We start from the raw sequence: 14,910 nt of genomic DNA, 5'->3' as shown, positions 1-14,910 counted from the left end.
TTATTGTATTATCTTTTAATCACTGAAATCACAGCAGGCCAGAAGATTTGACATTGCTACAGGCCTTCATTATAAATATTTAACAGCATAGAAGAAAGAAAACCATATTCACATGTAGCCATGGTTAGTTACACTGTTCTAAAAACCCTCTCTTCTGGATTAGAGTTTTAAGGAAACAAAAATTAGTACCATTCAGTATTGGCTCCTGGCTCCTGAATTTACTTTGTAGAGTAGAAAGCAGTGTAATTCCTGTGTGTGCCTGAGCTCGAGTGTATACTGCAGACCAGCTGCATTGAGAACAAGGATCCTTATTAGTAAGGGCATAAAAATAGTTCTGGAAACAAGTTATTAATTTATTTTTGCAGCAAGCACTAGAGGTATATGGGGGACAGTCTCTATGAGGTGACTTATCTAATTGAACTAGATTATATGTTATATTTTCACATAGGGCACAAATTATGCCTAACTTCTATCCTCAGGCTGGCAGGTGGTGCACTCTGCTGCACGAACATCTGTTTCCCTTTTATTGGGCTCAGGAATTTTAGAATTAGAAAAGCCTGAATTTGATCCTCAGTCTATGTCCCTGTGAACCCTCTTGGCCCAGGTCTCCACTAGGGAGTTATTTTGAAATAACCCCCCTTATTTTGAAATAAGACAAGCATCCACATTACCAAGCCTGTTATTTCAAAATAAGGGGCTGGTTATTTCAAAATAACTCCTGCTTTCCATGAGGAATAACGCTTATTTCAAAATAGTTATTTTGAAATGGCGCTAGTGTGGACACGCCGGTGCTGCTATTTTGAAATAACTACTCCCCACGGTCACTCAAAATAATTATGCCCCAGGACTTCCTGGGGCTCTAAGTCGAGGTAGTGCGTCCATATTAAGGGAGCCTGCCTTGGACTAATTTTGAGGCTTCCCTTTAATGTGGACACATTCAAAATAGTTATTTTGGGAGTTATTTCAAAGTAAATTATTTTGAAATCATTTCCCAGTGTAGACGTGCCCTTAGTGGCTCTTTCAAAAGGCCAGTATTTCCAGAAGCCCATGAGCAGACTGCTAGCTCTGCCTTTCTTACGGTTCACAGAACAGTGCCATACAGCAAGTGCCATAGAAAGTGGACATGCCATGTGATGGGATAAGGGAAAGTCCTCTCACAGTGCCCCAATCTCATGCTCAGGCAATATTTTAAGATGGGGACAGCATATGTTGTTGACCCATCCCATCCCTGCTGTAATGACTTCAGCAGTGTGTGACACAATCATGCAGCCCAGTATAAGCAAGGACCAATGAATCCCACATTCACCTGCAAAAGCTAGCCCAGAAACCTAGAGATACTTGCTATCACTACAAGGAGGTCTCAGTGACATCACGCACTTGGCAGTTCTATTATACAAAGCACCAGCCCATTGTAATTCCACAGACATACACAAAGACAGAAGAAGAAAGCACGGTGTTTTGCTTTGGGGGCCTCATACTCCTTGCCCTGAAGTTAGAAGAAGCAGGGCTGTGCCCTCTCTATCCAATGAAAAAAAATGTTTAAAAAATCCATTAATTAATTTTATGGTAATACGATGAACAATTGTCCCCCAAAGACCCTTATTTCTCCCTGATCATAAGTCACTGTATTCTCACCCACAACCAGAGCATTTTTGACAACATGCCTTAAAAAAAAACCCAAAAAAACCAAAAAACCTCAATTCTGCTCCCACGGAAATGACAAACCTCCATTAGACTTCAGTAGTGCAGAATCAGGAATCTTTTAATAGACACTACAGTTCTGTGAATTTTTTAGACTAACTACTTTTCATGCTATTTTAAAACACACATGTCTTTACTGCAATTTTTCATATATGTGTTTAAGAGCATGAGCTGAGCTAAAAATCTATTAAACTTGAGTTTTTGAAAGGAAACCCTAGGTAGTTTTAATTTAAATAACTCTTTGGCTGTGATGAATAATCATATGCAAAATGGGGATTTGAAAATATCCTTTACCTTAAAAGCAAATTAAAAGAGCAAAGCTGTTTCCACAGGTAAAGGCTAGACTAACTTTCAGAGCATGATGCTGTTCTCAGCTGATACTGTTTTCAAGAGCTCATTTAACAAAAGACTGCATGTGCATGTTAACAATAGAGATATCATGTTTATAAGCCAGGCAATTTAAGCCAGAATTGCTTGCACTTCTTGTGATAGCTCTATCTTTCTCTTACCTCTCCACAGAGGCAGATTTAAATGGCTTAAGACCTACTCTCCCTCTCCTGCCAAAATGCCCAAGGCAAAAGATACAGATGGCCCAGGAAAGTGTGCCAGGTTGACCTTGCAGAAGCCTTGGTCTTGCAAAGTGCCGAGTGCCCTCAATTCCCAGCAAAGTCAGCAGCAGGTAGGCTGTTCAGCATCTTGCAGGTTCAGAGTTTCCTGGCATTATTCCCTTGAGGGAGATGTTTGAGGACAGGGAGTGGATCTCTGGATCCATGAGGAAGGAAATTCCCCACTTCCTCCGAGATCCCACTCCTCCCTCTCCCCTGACTGGATCGCTTTCAGGCTCTGTATGGCCTGCATAACTCCCCTGGCAGATACAGGGGCAGAATGGCCACTACAAGCAGCATCAGTCTAGGTTCAGATATCTACCGCCTTGGAAGGGGAAAATGTTGGGAGGACAGGTTTTAGCCACTATCACGGCTCCCAGTCCTGCAGAGTGCTCGTGGAAGGAGTTCTATGGGGTTCCATGACACTCTAAAGGCAGCCCACTACAGCCTTCTGGTGAAGTCTTCTGTCTCCCCTCCATGCAGAGGGGAAGAGAGCCTCGGCAAACAGGGAACTCAGATGAAAATGCACATCAGACATTAAAGCAAACCTGTAAATACCTTCCTCAAATAACAGGAATAAAAAAAAGCATCTTAAATTCATTTCAAACTGACAAAGATCAAACAGCACAAGTTAAAACAGGCAGGTGAGCAATGCAAGTCAGTACACTCACACTTCAAAACCACAAGCACATACACTCCATTCCCATTGCTTAATGCCGCCGCCTCGCTCTCTGTAAACACACACAAGAAAAAATAAAAGTTCACCCCGCTCATAATTCGTGGAACTTAAAAAATGACAGTAAGACCATGATGCAAGCTTTGGGAGCGCTCACATGAGAAACAAGACACCAGGTGGAACTGGCAGCTGAATCTTCCATCAGTTTAGAGGAATCTTCTCCAGTGTAACTCACAGCAGAATGGCTTTCTGGAGGCTTTCTATGGAATAACTTTTTCATTCTCTCATTTCCCTCCCCTCTTCATGTTAGAGAGCAGAGTGACAGTTTAAAGCCAAGAGGTTCAAAGCCATTATCTACTGATCAGTAAGGTGGTCCTGTACTTGAGCATCCCTGACTAGTTTTCCATGGGCATAGTTTTAAAACTACTTCTTGTGAGATTGTTTTTCCTCTGGCCTGACTGCTGCCCAAAATAACCCCATCAATCTCTGTTCTGCATCACTCACAGGTTGTCCTAAATGGTGGTTTTGTTTAAAAGAGAATCCAGTGCTTGTTCGCGTTTTCAGCTCTTTACCAAACTATGACCAGAAATGTGTGCATACCAATGCGCTCTGAAAATGAATATAATAAAATTTAGCCATGGGATCGCTGATCTTTTGAGCATAGAGCAGGCCTGCAAGGCCTGGCATTTCTGCCTCATCCCTATGAACGTGATTTAAGCATTCTACACTGAGAATGCTTTAGTTTACAAGGATGTTCATTGGCTGCTCATTTACATTGCTTCCAGCCCAAGGACCTTGGCACAATCTTAGATTGCAATTGCTGGGTGTGGCTGCAAGCACTATGGGGGGTTGGATCTTGTGCAGAGCTGAGCAGATTCAACTTCCATTACAGAAAATTGAGTCAAGAGTGCTCAGCACTTGGCAGTATTTGGCCCATATGTTACTACACCTGGCTCAGACTTCTTACATATAGCACAACTGCTGCTTTCCCTCACCAGCACGCACCCCTTGGCTATTCAACAGCTGCCTACTGAACCCCTGGTTAGATGTTTTAGTTCTTAAATATTTTAGGGATGATTCTGTGCCTGCTGAGATCAGGTATAAAACTCCCCATCATGCCTCAGAGCAGGAGTGGGCAAAAGCCACTCAGTGGCCCAGATCCGGCCCGCCTAGGGCTTTGATCCAGCCCACAAGGCAGTTCCAGGCCCCACCCCCTAGCGTGTTGCCTGGGAGCCCGAGATGCGCAAGCCCTTTCAACTACTTCTATTTAAAGGCCTCATGCTTGCTGGGCAGCTGCATTGCCTGGCAGCCAGTAGGGTTGCCAGATGGTTTAACAAAAAATACTGTGCGCGCACAAACACACACCCCTCAAAAAAAAGGGGGGGGAACAAAGTTAGTGAGCAAAAAAGAGGGGGGCACTTTTGGCCCCATGCTCTCACTGCCCCACCCCTGCCAGAGGAAAATTGTCTCCACTGGGCTTCCATCCGAGGGAAACAGGAAATACCCGACATTTCACGTCTGGTATTTTCTGTTTTTTTTTACCAGGCGGGGGACCCGAATAACGGACAGTTTGGGCGAAAACCAGACACCTGGCAACCCTAGTGGCCACCCGGCAGGTGCAAGCCCTTTAAGAATCAGGTGAAAGGACTTGAAGCAAAATGCAGGACAATGTAGCACTTTAAAGACTAACAAGATGGTTTATTAGATGATGAGCTTTCGTGGGCCAGACCCACTTCCTCAGATCAAAAAAGTGAAAGGACTTGTGGCTCTCAATCCCACTAGCCCATTGCCTGGGAGCCATAAGCCCCTATTTCTATTCAAAAGGCCCCCAGCACCCTCCCCTTGGCTCCAGGTTCCTTCCATTGGTCAGGGACCCCAGGCCAAGCAAAGCTCCCAGCACGGTAGCTCTCAACCCCGCCCCTTCTGCCCAAGTTCCGCCCCTTCCAGGTCAGCCTGCGGCCACGTCCAAAATTTGTGAAGTGGCCCCCTTTCAAAAATGATTGCCCACCTCTGCCTCAGAGTCACAGGCACTAGCAGAGGAATCTTCCTCTCAATACTAATGCAGTGACCACTAGTCCTTAATAATATTCCTTCCTCATTCATCTGGAGGCTGTAAGTCTTTGGGAATATTGGGGCTTCAGAGCTAAACTATCCCACTTGTTCAATAACCTGCTGAACAGCCCTAACCCACCATCCCTTCTGGTCTATGTTGCATGATTTGTTTGCCAACCCTATTCCAGTGTCAGCGTCCAAGGCCAGCAGCCACAATGAAGTACGTGCAAACACATCCCTCTAATACGGTAGTTTTCAAACTTTTTTTTCCCCCTCATGACTCAGTTGAAGAAAATTGTTGATGCCCACAACCCAACATAATCTGATAGGAGTGTGGGCTTTGAGGTGGGGCTGAAGATGAGAACTCTGAATTATGGGACGGGCTCTAGTCTTGCATGGAGGGTGTCAAGTCTGGGTCAGGAGGGGCTTATCTTAAGTGGCTCCCAGGCAGCAGTGCAGTGGGGGTGCTAAGGCAGCTTCCTGCCTCTCCTGGCACCGCAGATCATGCTGTCCCCCAGACACAGCCAGCAGCAGGTTCCCAGCCAGTGGGAGTGTGGAGCTAGTGCTCAGGGAGCTAGTGCTCCTCTAGGAGCCAATCCTGTTGCTGGCCATTTCTGACACAGCGCAGTCTGTGGCGCCAGGACAGGCAAGTAGCCTGCCTCTGCACCCCCACTGGTCACCTGATCACTCTGCATCAACGAGACCCAGCACTGGGTCACAACCCGTAGTTTGAAAACCACTGATCTAACAGAGGGTCATATATATCAGTCTGCTGTTCTTTGCTGGATGTTTGCTGATGTGACCGAGCCCTGGGCCAAAATCAGAGTCCAGACCTGTGTAGAGTTTCTGGCCAGAGCAGGGCAGTGAAGACAAACTGAGGCATAGGACTGGAAACCTGCCCATCACTAATCACATCGTAGTTCTCCCCTGCAGACACTCTCCACTGACTCTGCTTTCTTGTGCAATTGATTAAATCTGCATGTGGCTGAATGATCTCAGCATAAAAAACCCTGATATTGCTGGGTTGTTTATTTCTACTCACACTGTAGCAAATGAGGGTAAGTAGTAAGTCATTAATGCAGATTAGTATTTAAAGTGTTAAAAGACACAGCAAAAGTTTCCTCCACTGGTTTAGACAGCCTTAGAGATCGCATGTGCATGAGGGGAAGAGAATGAAAGGAGAGTGGGAAGATGTGAAAGTTGCTTGTCTCCAGGCCATGGGCTACAGTGGAGCAATCTGCAGTGCATTCTTGCATCCTCTCTAGCAGGAAAAACAGCATTATTAATAGCTCGGAAAGAGCCCTATCGGTCCTCACCACTAAGTGCCTGCTGCACCTGGAAGTTGCTATTGTCATGGGAAATAGTGACAGAGGGTTACTTTGGGTAGGAGGTAGAGAGCTATTGGTTTATAGGCCAAAATGCCTCAACTCATGACATTTGCTGGAAAAAAACCCAGCCACGCCTAATTCTGCCATGTGAAGTTGAATGTGCTGTCCAACTTGTAGAAAGCTCTTATCAGCTTTAAGGGGGAAAATGCGAGGGTAGGAGCAGAAGAAATATACACATTATAGTATCAACTGAGAGCCAGATTCTGACCTCCTTAGCTGAGTAACAATTGTTAATTCACTCATGTCAGTGGGACTACTCCCAGAGTAAAATACTATGCAATGTGAGTAAGAGTGGCAGAATCCAACCCTAGATTTTTAACTTCAAGCACTTTGCTAGTGACAAAAAGCTGTTATTAGGGGAAATGTTTGGCTGAAGAGTAGTGCTGCTTTGCTCAGGCTCATTCCTGGAACGTAGTTACCACTGGTTAGCTAATTTAGTCGGCATTGTTTCATGGTGGATCTATGAGGAAACGGTATACCCTACGGTCAGAGATGAATAAATAGCTTAGCACTGATGCAAAAAGATTTAGTTAGTATTTAATTAGTCCTCAATATACTTTGAATATTTTGGGAAGGTCAGTTAACAGACACTAAACAGCAGTCAAAACAGCTGTTTTGTTAAATTGAAAAAACGTACCTTGGACACCAGTTTCTGCAAGGCTTCAATATGCATGGTATGTGTATTGAAAATAATATCTCTCTCACACACACACACACACACACACACACACCATTTTCTTTGATTAAAATGCACGGATGTATAAAAAGGAAAACCATCTGCCATTTTTGCTTTCTAAACAGACAAAAAAATAAGACTCTCTAATCCTGCAACCCCTGTTCTTGAGTAATCATTCATGTGAGCAAATCCACGTGTGTCAATGGGCGCTCTCACGATTGAGGGTGGCCGAGTTAGGCTCTAAATCTGTGCAAAGCCCTCATCATGTTCCTGAAGCTGATCCCAGAATGCTAACTAAGCACCACTATGAAATACATATGAGCTAGATAAACACTGCAGAAGTGAGTATTGAGCCTTCTTGACTCTCACCTTTTTCACAGCAGTGTTGGTATCTGAGCTCCAGGAACGAAATGAAAGGCTAGGAAATGTCTGTATGCACAGAGCTCTTTTCTGAAGTGACCTTTGCAAGAGAAAACAGCGGGGTGCCCTCATGCACACATTTGCAGCATCCAGATCTTTTCAAATGTAATTTGTTGCTCAGACTTGTACAACTAACTGATACCAATGCAAAAGCAGCAGCACAGGTCCATAGCTGCCAAGATGTCTTTCTATATCTTCCTGCAGTTTAAAAAAAACAAACCCCTCACTGTTGGAATGTGGACATTCAGCAGCCAAGAGAGGTGCCTGTTTTGTTTGTGCTCAAATTGCTATTCTGCGTCACAACTGTTTCTGGCATCGGTGTTCTGGGAACAAAAAAGGGTCTGAATGTGCTTTTGTGCACAGAGCCCTTTTTCTAAAGACTTAAAAAAGATTTTAAGAATCGGTATTAAAACGTGCTTGTCAGGAATCACTTAGCAGACGGAAACAATGTTCACAGCAGGCAGGTAGATAGGTCAATGGCTTGTTAACTGCATGGCATGATGTAAGCTCACTGATGTGATAGATGGTTGTGCTTTTACTGAAAAAAAAAATCTTCTCAAGTGAAAGCAAAGAGGTCTTGAGATCAGAAAAAGGCACGTGAAAATAAACTGTCCAGCCTAGAAAACATATGTTCGAATAAACATATTTTTGATACGAGTGGAGTTCACATACATAAAAATCTTGGAAAAAAAAATGTAGCTTGCACCTTTGTATCCTCTGACTGTAAATTACTGATTGGGGGAAATGCATACGGGAAATCTATGGGGAGAAAATGTGCATTGTAACAAGTCCTCTGACAGGCTTCTGGGAATTAGCAGTACTGATTAGTAGTGATGCTGGTACATGGCTGCTGGAGTTGTGCCTTTCTCTATATGCTTTAGGTGACAAGTGTGACAAAGCAAATGTTCATCTAGCGGATAACAGCGATGTCCATCTTCATCATTGAGTTCCATCCCGCAATCCTACAAAGAGACAGAGTGGCTATTCAAATGTGCATTTGCTTTCTGATGCAAGAATCAAACTAGTATCTTACCCCAGTAGTGAGTACATGTTGACAGCTCTTTCAAAATAAGCCCCAAGTATCTAGATTTATCATAGACAGGAAAGCATCCATCATCCACATCTATAAGATTCAACCACCAGTATGGTAAGGTTGCTCTGATTTAGTATTTTATGGTAAGTTATGTCCCTATAAGTTTTAAATACATTAGTATTTTTCTTAAAGGCTGAGGTCACGGTCTTACTCTAAAAAAAGTAATAGCAAAATGGTTTTTAAATACGTCAGAAGCAGGAAGCCTGCTAAACAACCAGTGGGACCCTTGAACGATCAAGATGCTAAAGGAGCACTCAAAAGACAAATAAGGTAATCGTGGAGAAACTAAATGAATTCTTTGCTTTAGCCTTCACATCCGAGAATGTTAGGGAGATGCTCAAACCTGAGCCATTCTTTTTAGGTGACAAATCTAAGGAATTGTCTCAGATGGAGGCGTCATTAGAGGTGGGTTTGGAACAAAGTGATAAACTTAACAGTAACAAGTCACTGGGACCAGATGGCATTTACCCAAGAGTTCTGAAAGAACTTAAATGTGAGACTGAGGAACTATTAACTGTGGTTTGTAACCTATCCCTTAAATCAGCTTCTGTATCTAATGACTGGAAGATAGCTAATGTGACACCACTACTTAAAAAGGGCTCTAGAGGTGATCTTGGCAATTACAGATCGGTAAGTCTAACATCATACCAGGAAAATTAGTTGAAACTATAGTAAAGAATAAAATTGTCAGACACATAGATGGACATAATTTGTTGGGGAAAAAATCAACATGGTTTCTGTAAAGGGAAAACATGCTTTAATGATCTACCAGAGTCCTTTGGGGGGAAAGAGAGGGGTCAACAAACATGTGGCAAGGGAGATCTAGTGGCTATAGTGTACTTAGATTTCCAGAAAGCCTTTGACAAGGTCCTCGCCAAAGGTTCGTAAGTAAAGTAAGTTGTCATGGGATAAGAGGGAAGGTCCTCCCATGGATTGATAACTGGTTAAAAGACAGGAAACAAGGGTAGAAATAAATGGTAAGTTTTCAGAATGGAGAGAGGTAAGGACGAATCCTGTTCAACCCATTTATAAATGATCTGGAGAAAGGAGTAAACAGCAAGGTGGCAAAATTTGCAGAGGATACTAAACTGCTCAAGATAATTAAGTCCAAAGCAGACTGTGAAGAGCTTCAAAAAGATCTCACAAAATGGAAAATTTATTTTAATGTTGATAAATGTAAAGTAATGCACACTGGAAAAAATAATCCCAACTATACATACAATATGATAAGGACTAATTTAGCTATAACCACTTAGAGAGAACTTGGACTCGTGGATAGTTCTCTGAAAATATTCACTCAATGTGCAGCGGCAGACAAAAAAGCAAACAAAGTTAGGAATCATTAAAAAAAGGATAGAGAATATCTTATTGCTCTCTATATATATCCATGGTGCACCCACATCTTGAATACTGTATACAGATGTGGTCACCTCATCTCAAAAAAGATATACTGGCATTGGAAAAGGTTCAGGAAAGGGCAACAAAAATGATTAGGGGTTTGGAATTGGTCCCATATGAAGAGAGATTTAAAAGACTGGGACTTTTAAGCTTAGAAAATAGGAGACTTGAGGTTTTTAAAATCATGACTGGTGTGGAAAAAGTGAATAAGGAAAAGTTATTAACTTGTTCCCATAACATAAAAACTAGGGGTCACCAGACTAAATTAATAGGTACCATGTTTAAAACAAAAATAGGAAGTTTTTCTTTATGCAGCGCAGTGTCAACCTGTGGAACTCCTTGACAGAGGATGTTGTAAAGACCAGGACTAACAGGGTTCAAAAAAGAACTAGATAAATTCATGGAGGTTACATCCATCCATGGCTATTAGCCAATATGGATAAGAATGTCATCTCTAGCCTCGGTTTGTCAGAAGCTGGAAATGGATGACAGGAAAGGGATCATGTGATGATTACATGTGTTCATTCCCTTTGGGGCATCTAGCATTGGCCACTGTTGGAAGACGTGTGACAGATTGCTGGCTAAGCCAGAGCTCTGCCACTACAGCGTGGCTGAAAAGGCCAATTACAGTCAGCTGAGTGAGTCCATGCCTGAAGGGCTAATGGAAGCAGCTGTGGGCCTCATTAGCCAGAGGGCAACAGAAGGCAGCCAGAGGGGAAGTGAAGAGAGGGAACCAGAGTGTGGCTGAGTGGGCTCCCCAGCCAGAAGGAGAGGCTGGCTGTTTGCGCTGTGAACAAAAACTCTGTAAAGAGAAAGTGGTGGGAAATGGGCACTGACAATAAAAGGCCCAGGTGACTGCACCAGAAAGGATCTCTGGTTGATTTGTGACCCAAGAAGGGGTCCCAAGGCAAGGGGCCTGTGCAAGGACCTTGCCACAATAGGATACTGGGCTAGATGGACCTTTGGTCTGACCCAGTATGGCCGTTCTTATGTTCTCTATTTAAGTCAACAGAATTACACCAGTGTAAAACTATCAGGGCTTCCTATTGTTGCATTGCTAATACAGTTCCTCAACATTAGCAATGGAGATACAGGCATTTAGATGACCATTGTGACACCTAAACTTGCTCAGAAGTCTAGACAACATGGAGAATATGCCTGATTCTGCTCAAGTCCTGTAATAATAAATGCTCCCATTAGGGGAGCTGTGCCAAACCTGTCAAATCAAAAGCAAAATGAAAATCAAATCTCCCAAGATTGAATTTCCAGGTAGTAAGTCACATCAGAATCTGGATATCTCCTTGGAAACGTTAGTCCGTAGACATATTATCTTGCACATCTTCCAGTAGTTGATAATTGCAGTAGGAACTTAACAACATGAGATTGTAGTTGTTGATCTGCTGAGTTCCCAAGATACCTGTGTATTTTGTGTCTTTTAAAAATAGTAATATTTTTCACATTGACCGTGGGAACTTACTGACCCACCTCACATCGATAACATTCCACATGGTAATCCTTGTCCATGGATACAACTCGAATGGTTTCATCGGACCCCTGTAAAAGATATAAAAACAACACATTAAAAGGAAAAGATACATTAAACAGATGGGGAGGGATTAAAGGAGGAAATGACACATGGGTTCTGTGAATTTCTTGCTGCAACAATATGGATAGTGAATAAATGCACGTGAGCCACTGGGGCTATGTCCAGACTGCATTCCTCTCTCTAAAGAGGAATGCAAATTAAGCAGATCGAAAATTGAAATGAAGTGCAGATTTACAAATCTCGCACTTCATTTGCATAATCGCATCCAAGAGCTTTTTTGAAAAAGGATTTTTCGGAAAAACCCCTGCAGTCTAGACAGGGTTCTTTCAGAAAAAAACCCCACTTTTTCCAAAGAACCCATTCACCTCAGTTTTTCAGCAGTATGGGTTCTTTTGAAAACTGGAATTTCTTCCTTTCACCCAAAAGAACCCTGTCTAGACTGCAGGGGGTTTTACAAAAAACCCTTTTTCGAAAAAGCGCTCAAATGCGATTATGCAAATGAAGCACAAGATTTGTAAATCCACGCTCCATTTGAATTTTTGATCTGCTTCATTTGCATTCCTCTTTTGAAAAAGGAATGCAAAGTAGATGAGCCCTGGTAGAAAACCTCAAATAAACCTGCCGCAGATATGCTTTTAGCAAAGCTTTGTCATCTTTTTACTCTAGGCATCTCTGGAAAATTAAACATCAGAGATTAAAAGAAAGGTTTCTGCTGCCCAGGTCAATCTCAAGTGGATACGCCAAGGAGTATATGAAATCCTTCCATATTTCACATTTCTGAGAAAGTGCCCCAGCATTTTTAACTGGTTCTATCAAAAGAGTTACATTAACAAGATAATTATGAATAAGCACTCGATAAAGTAGAGAGCACTCTCTCATACATGGAACACTCTTCAAAATCAGCAACTTTGTATTCACTAAGGGAGAAGTTAGTCTGACCTAACAGTAACGGCAATGAAATCTCACAGAGGTTGAAAAGACCAGGTTAACCCAGTGGTAGCAAACTGAATTATCATACAAAGGAACCAATGAGTCTAAAACATTGCCCCTTAACTTTGGGCCTACAGAGGCAGAGATTGATGTGACGGCCACACTCCGGAGGAAGTGTACAGCTCTAGTGAGCCCAGAAAGCATTCTGTTTGACAGAGGATGAGGCACAAAGGGGGAAAGTAACATGATCCTAGGAGTCCCCATGAAACCAGTGGAGGAAAAAGTGTAAGCAATAGAAAAAAAGGCTCTTACCTCATTTGGCAAAATGGGATGTCCACATGCTGCACATTTTGGAGCTAAAACTCTATAAGAGCAATGAGAAACTGAAGTTACACACACACACACACACACACACACACACACACACACACACACACACACCCACCCACCCACCCATCAGTAGGAAAGAGGCTTGTACATTCTGACAGAGGTAATCTTTTTTACTTTAATGACTTTTTGACAGTAATGTTTTTTACTTTATTTGCAAGGATAGTGAAGAGCTTTTCATTGCACTGTTCAGTAGTTCACTTTTTAACAAATTGGATACCACCACATAACCCCCATATTGGTTCAAATGGCTGCACAATCTGCAATCAACATTATTTATTGAGGAAATAGTAAATTCCAAGGCCAATCTCCAAGTTCTTCATACATCTGAGACATGGAGCATCCGGACTATTTATCAATGAATGTTGTACATGATACATTAAAAATTTCATTTGTGTCAGTTATATCCAGGTGTGACTGACAGAAATTGCTTTCATATGAAGAGCTGTCATTTTGCACTAAATACTTGTTAGAATCTATTTCTGAGGCCAGCTCTTAATATTCTGTTTCCCCTCTAGAAGGCAAGGGCAACTGTGTTCAGACATAAGCGGCGAGGAGTCCTGTGGCACCTTATAGACTAACCGAAGTGTTGGAGCATAAGCTTTTGTGGGCAAAGACCCACTTCGTCAGATGCATGTGTTTAGACATGTTTTTCAAAACTGAAATCTTTCTTTCAGGAGCGGTGAGCATGGCTAGATATTCTCTGAAGGAGCCAAAGAAAGCTAGCAGCTGCAGATCTCCAGATCATAGTAGTCTGTCCCTAGAGCAGGGGTGGTAACCTCAGGCCTGGAAGCTGGATGTGGCCCCTGGACGTCTCTGGATCCAGCTCCCGAGCCCTTCCACCATTCACTGGGGAGCCTGTGCTGGTACTCCAGCCTCCCCGCTGCCCCACCACGGTGCTGGAGCACACAAAAAGACTATTAGGCTGGGCCCCTCTAGGCTCTGGTGTGTGAGGGGAATGTGGGGAGTGTCTTTCTATTTCTCAGTCGGGCGCCAGGTTAGTGAGGGGTTTTTTTTGTGCGCGGTCCTTGACTGATTTTACTGTGGGTCACTGGCCTCCAAGCCAAAAAAGGTTCCCACCCCTGCCCTAAAGCACACAAGCCATCTTTAATGGACCACATACAACGTAATAGTAGACTGCCAGCTTAGAGTAGCAATTTGCTTCCTGTGTAAAGATAGTCTGGATATTTGAAAATTTCATGGTCTGGCCCTAGGATTTACCTTTCATCTACACATACTATTTACTTGCAGAATGTTCAGCCATTCAGGAGTAGGTTTCAGATGGAAGAAGTAGTCTTTGAAAGAGCAATGAGCCTCATGTGACAAAGAACTAGGAAGAAGGAATCGGACACTATTGCATTATCTGCCTGAAAACAACAGAAGTAGGAACTGCTAACAATGGTTACTCAGAGAGGTGGAAGTGGGGATAAGGAAAGTCAGACACAAGGATCGTCCATTCACAGCCATATTAAAAGATACGGGCTACAACTTCATTGCACCAGGGCAGGATCAAGCTGTGTGTAGCATTGTGGGTGGGTCTAATCATTTTAGAGGCAAGGGAGTATGCATTCTTTTATAATAATTGTTTCATCAACAAGAAATTAAAACCTTGTCTCAAGAGCAACATAAGATAATTCAATGGAGCATTTGAGAGCAGGTATAGGGTATATTTTAATACCCTGCTGATCATTAGAGGAAAGCAGCAGCAGAATGGAGCAAGTGGATGGATCAAAGTGCCTGTCAACTGGTGGGTCTAATATTATGTGTAGCAGCTACAACAGCGGCTCTTCAATCTCCCTAGATCAGAGGTGGGTAAAAGGGCCTCTACGGGCCTGATTTGACCCGCCAAACAGGTGGATTCGGCTGGCGGAGGCCCTGCTGCTCCTCCGCCCCCAGGCCAATTAGAGCCTGGGGGCAGGAGAGAGTGCAAAGCCTCCTCCCACCCTGCCAGGAGCACGTGGCGTTTTGAAGCGCCTTGCGCTGCTCGCAGGGCGGGGGGAGAGCAGAGGAGGCTTTGCGCACTCCCAGGTCCTATTTG

The 14,910-nt window shown here is 43.2% G+C and overlaps 1 protein-coding gene across 3 annotated transcripts in view; it reads right to left on the bottom strand.

Annotated features, from left to right (window-relative positions):
• The window catches only part of LIMD1 (LIM domain containing 1), a 61,907-nt gene continuing 46,997 nt past the window's right edge, over positions 1–14,910 (bottom strand). For all 3 annotated transcript variants that reach the window (XM_075921877.1, XM_075921875.1, XM_075921876.1), the window contains 3 exons: positions 12,798–12,849; positions 11,495–11,563; positions 1–8,480 (listed from right to left, as the gene is read on the bottom strand). In XM_075921877.1, the coding sequence (XP_075777992.1) occupies positions 8,343–8,480; positions 11,495–11,563; positions 12,798–12,849 (259 nt within the window). In that variant the 3' untranslated portion in view covers positions 1–8,342. The remainder of the gene's footprint in view (positions 8,481–11,494; positions 11,564–12,797; positions 12,850–14,910) is intronic.

Source organism: Pelodiscus sinensis, chromosome 2, assembly GCF_049634645.1.
Source record: "Pelodiscus sinensis isolate JC-2024 chromosome 2, ASM4963464v1, whole genome shotgun sequence".
Taxonomy (NCBI): domain Eukaryota; kingdom Metazoa; phylum Chordata; order Testudines; family Trionychidae; genus Pelodiscus; species Pelodiscus sinensis.
Note: the sequence above shows the minus strand (reverse complement) of the source record. Positions and strands in the feature narration are given on the sequence as shown.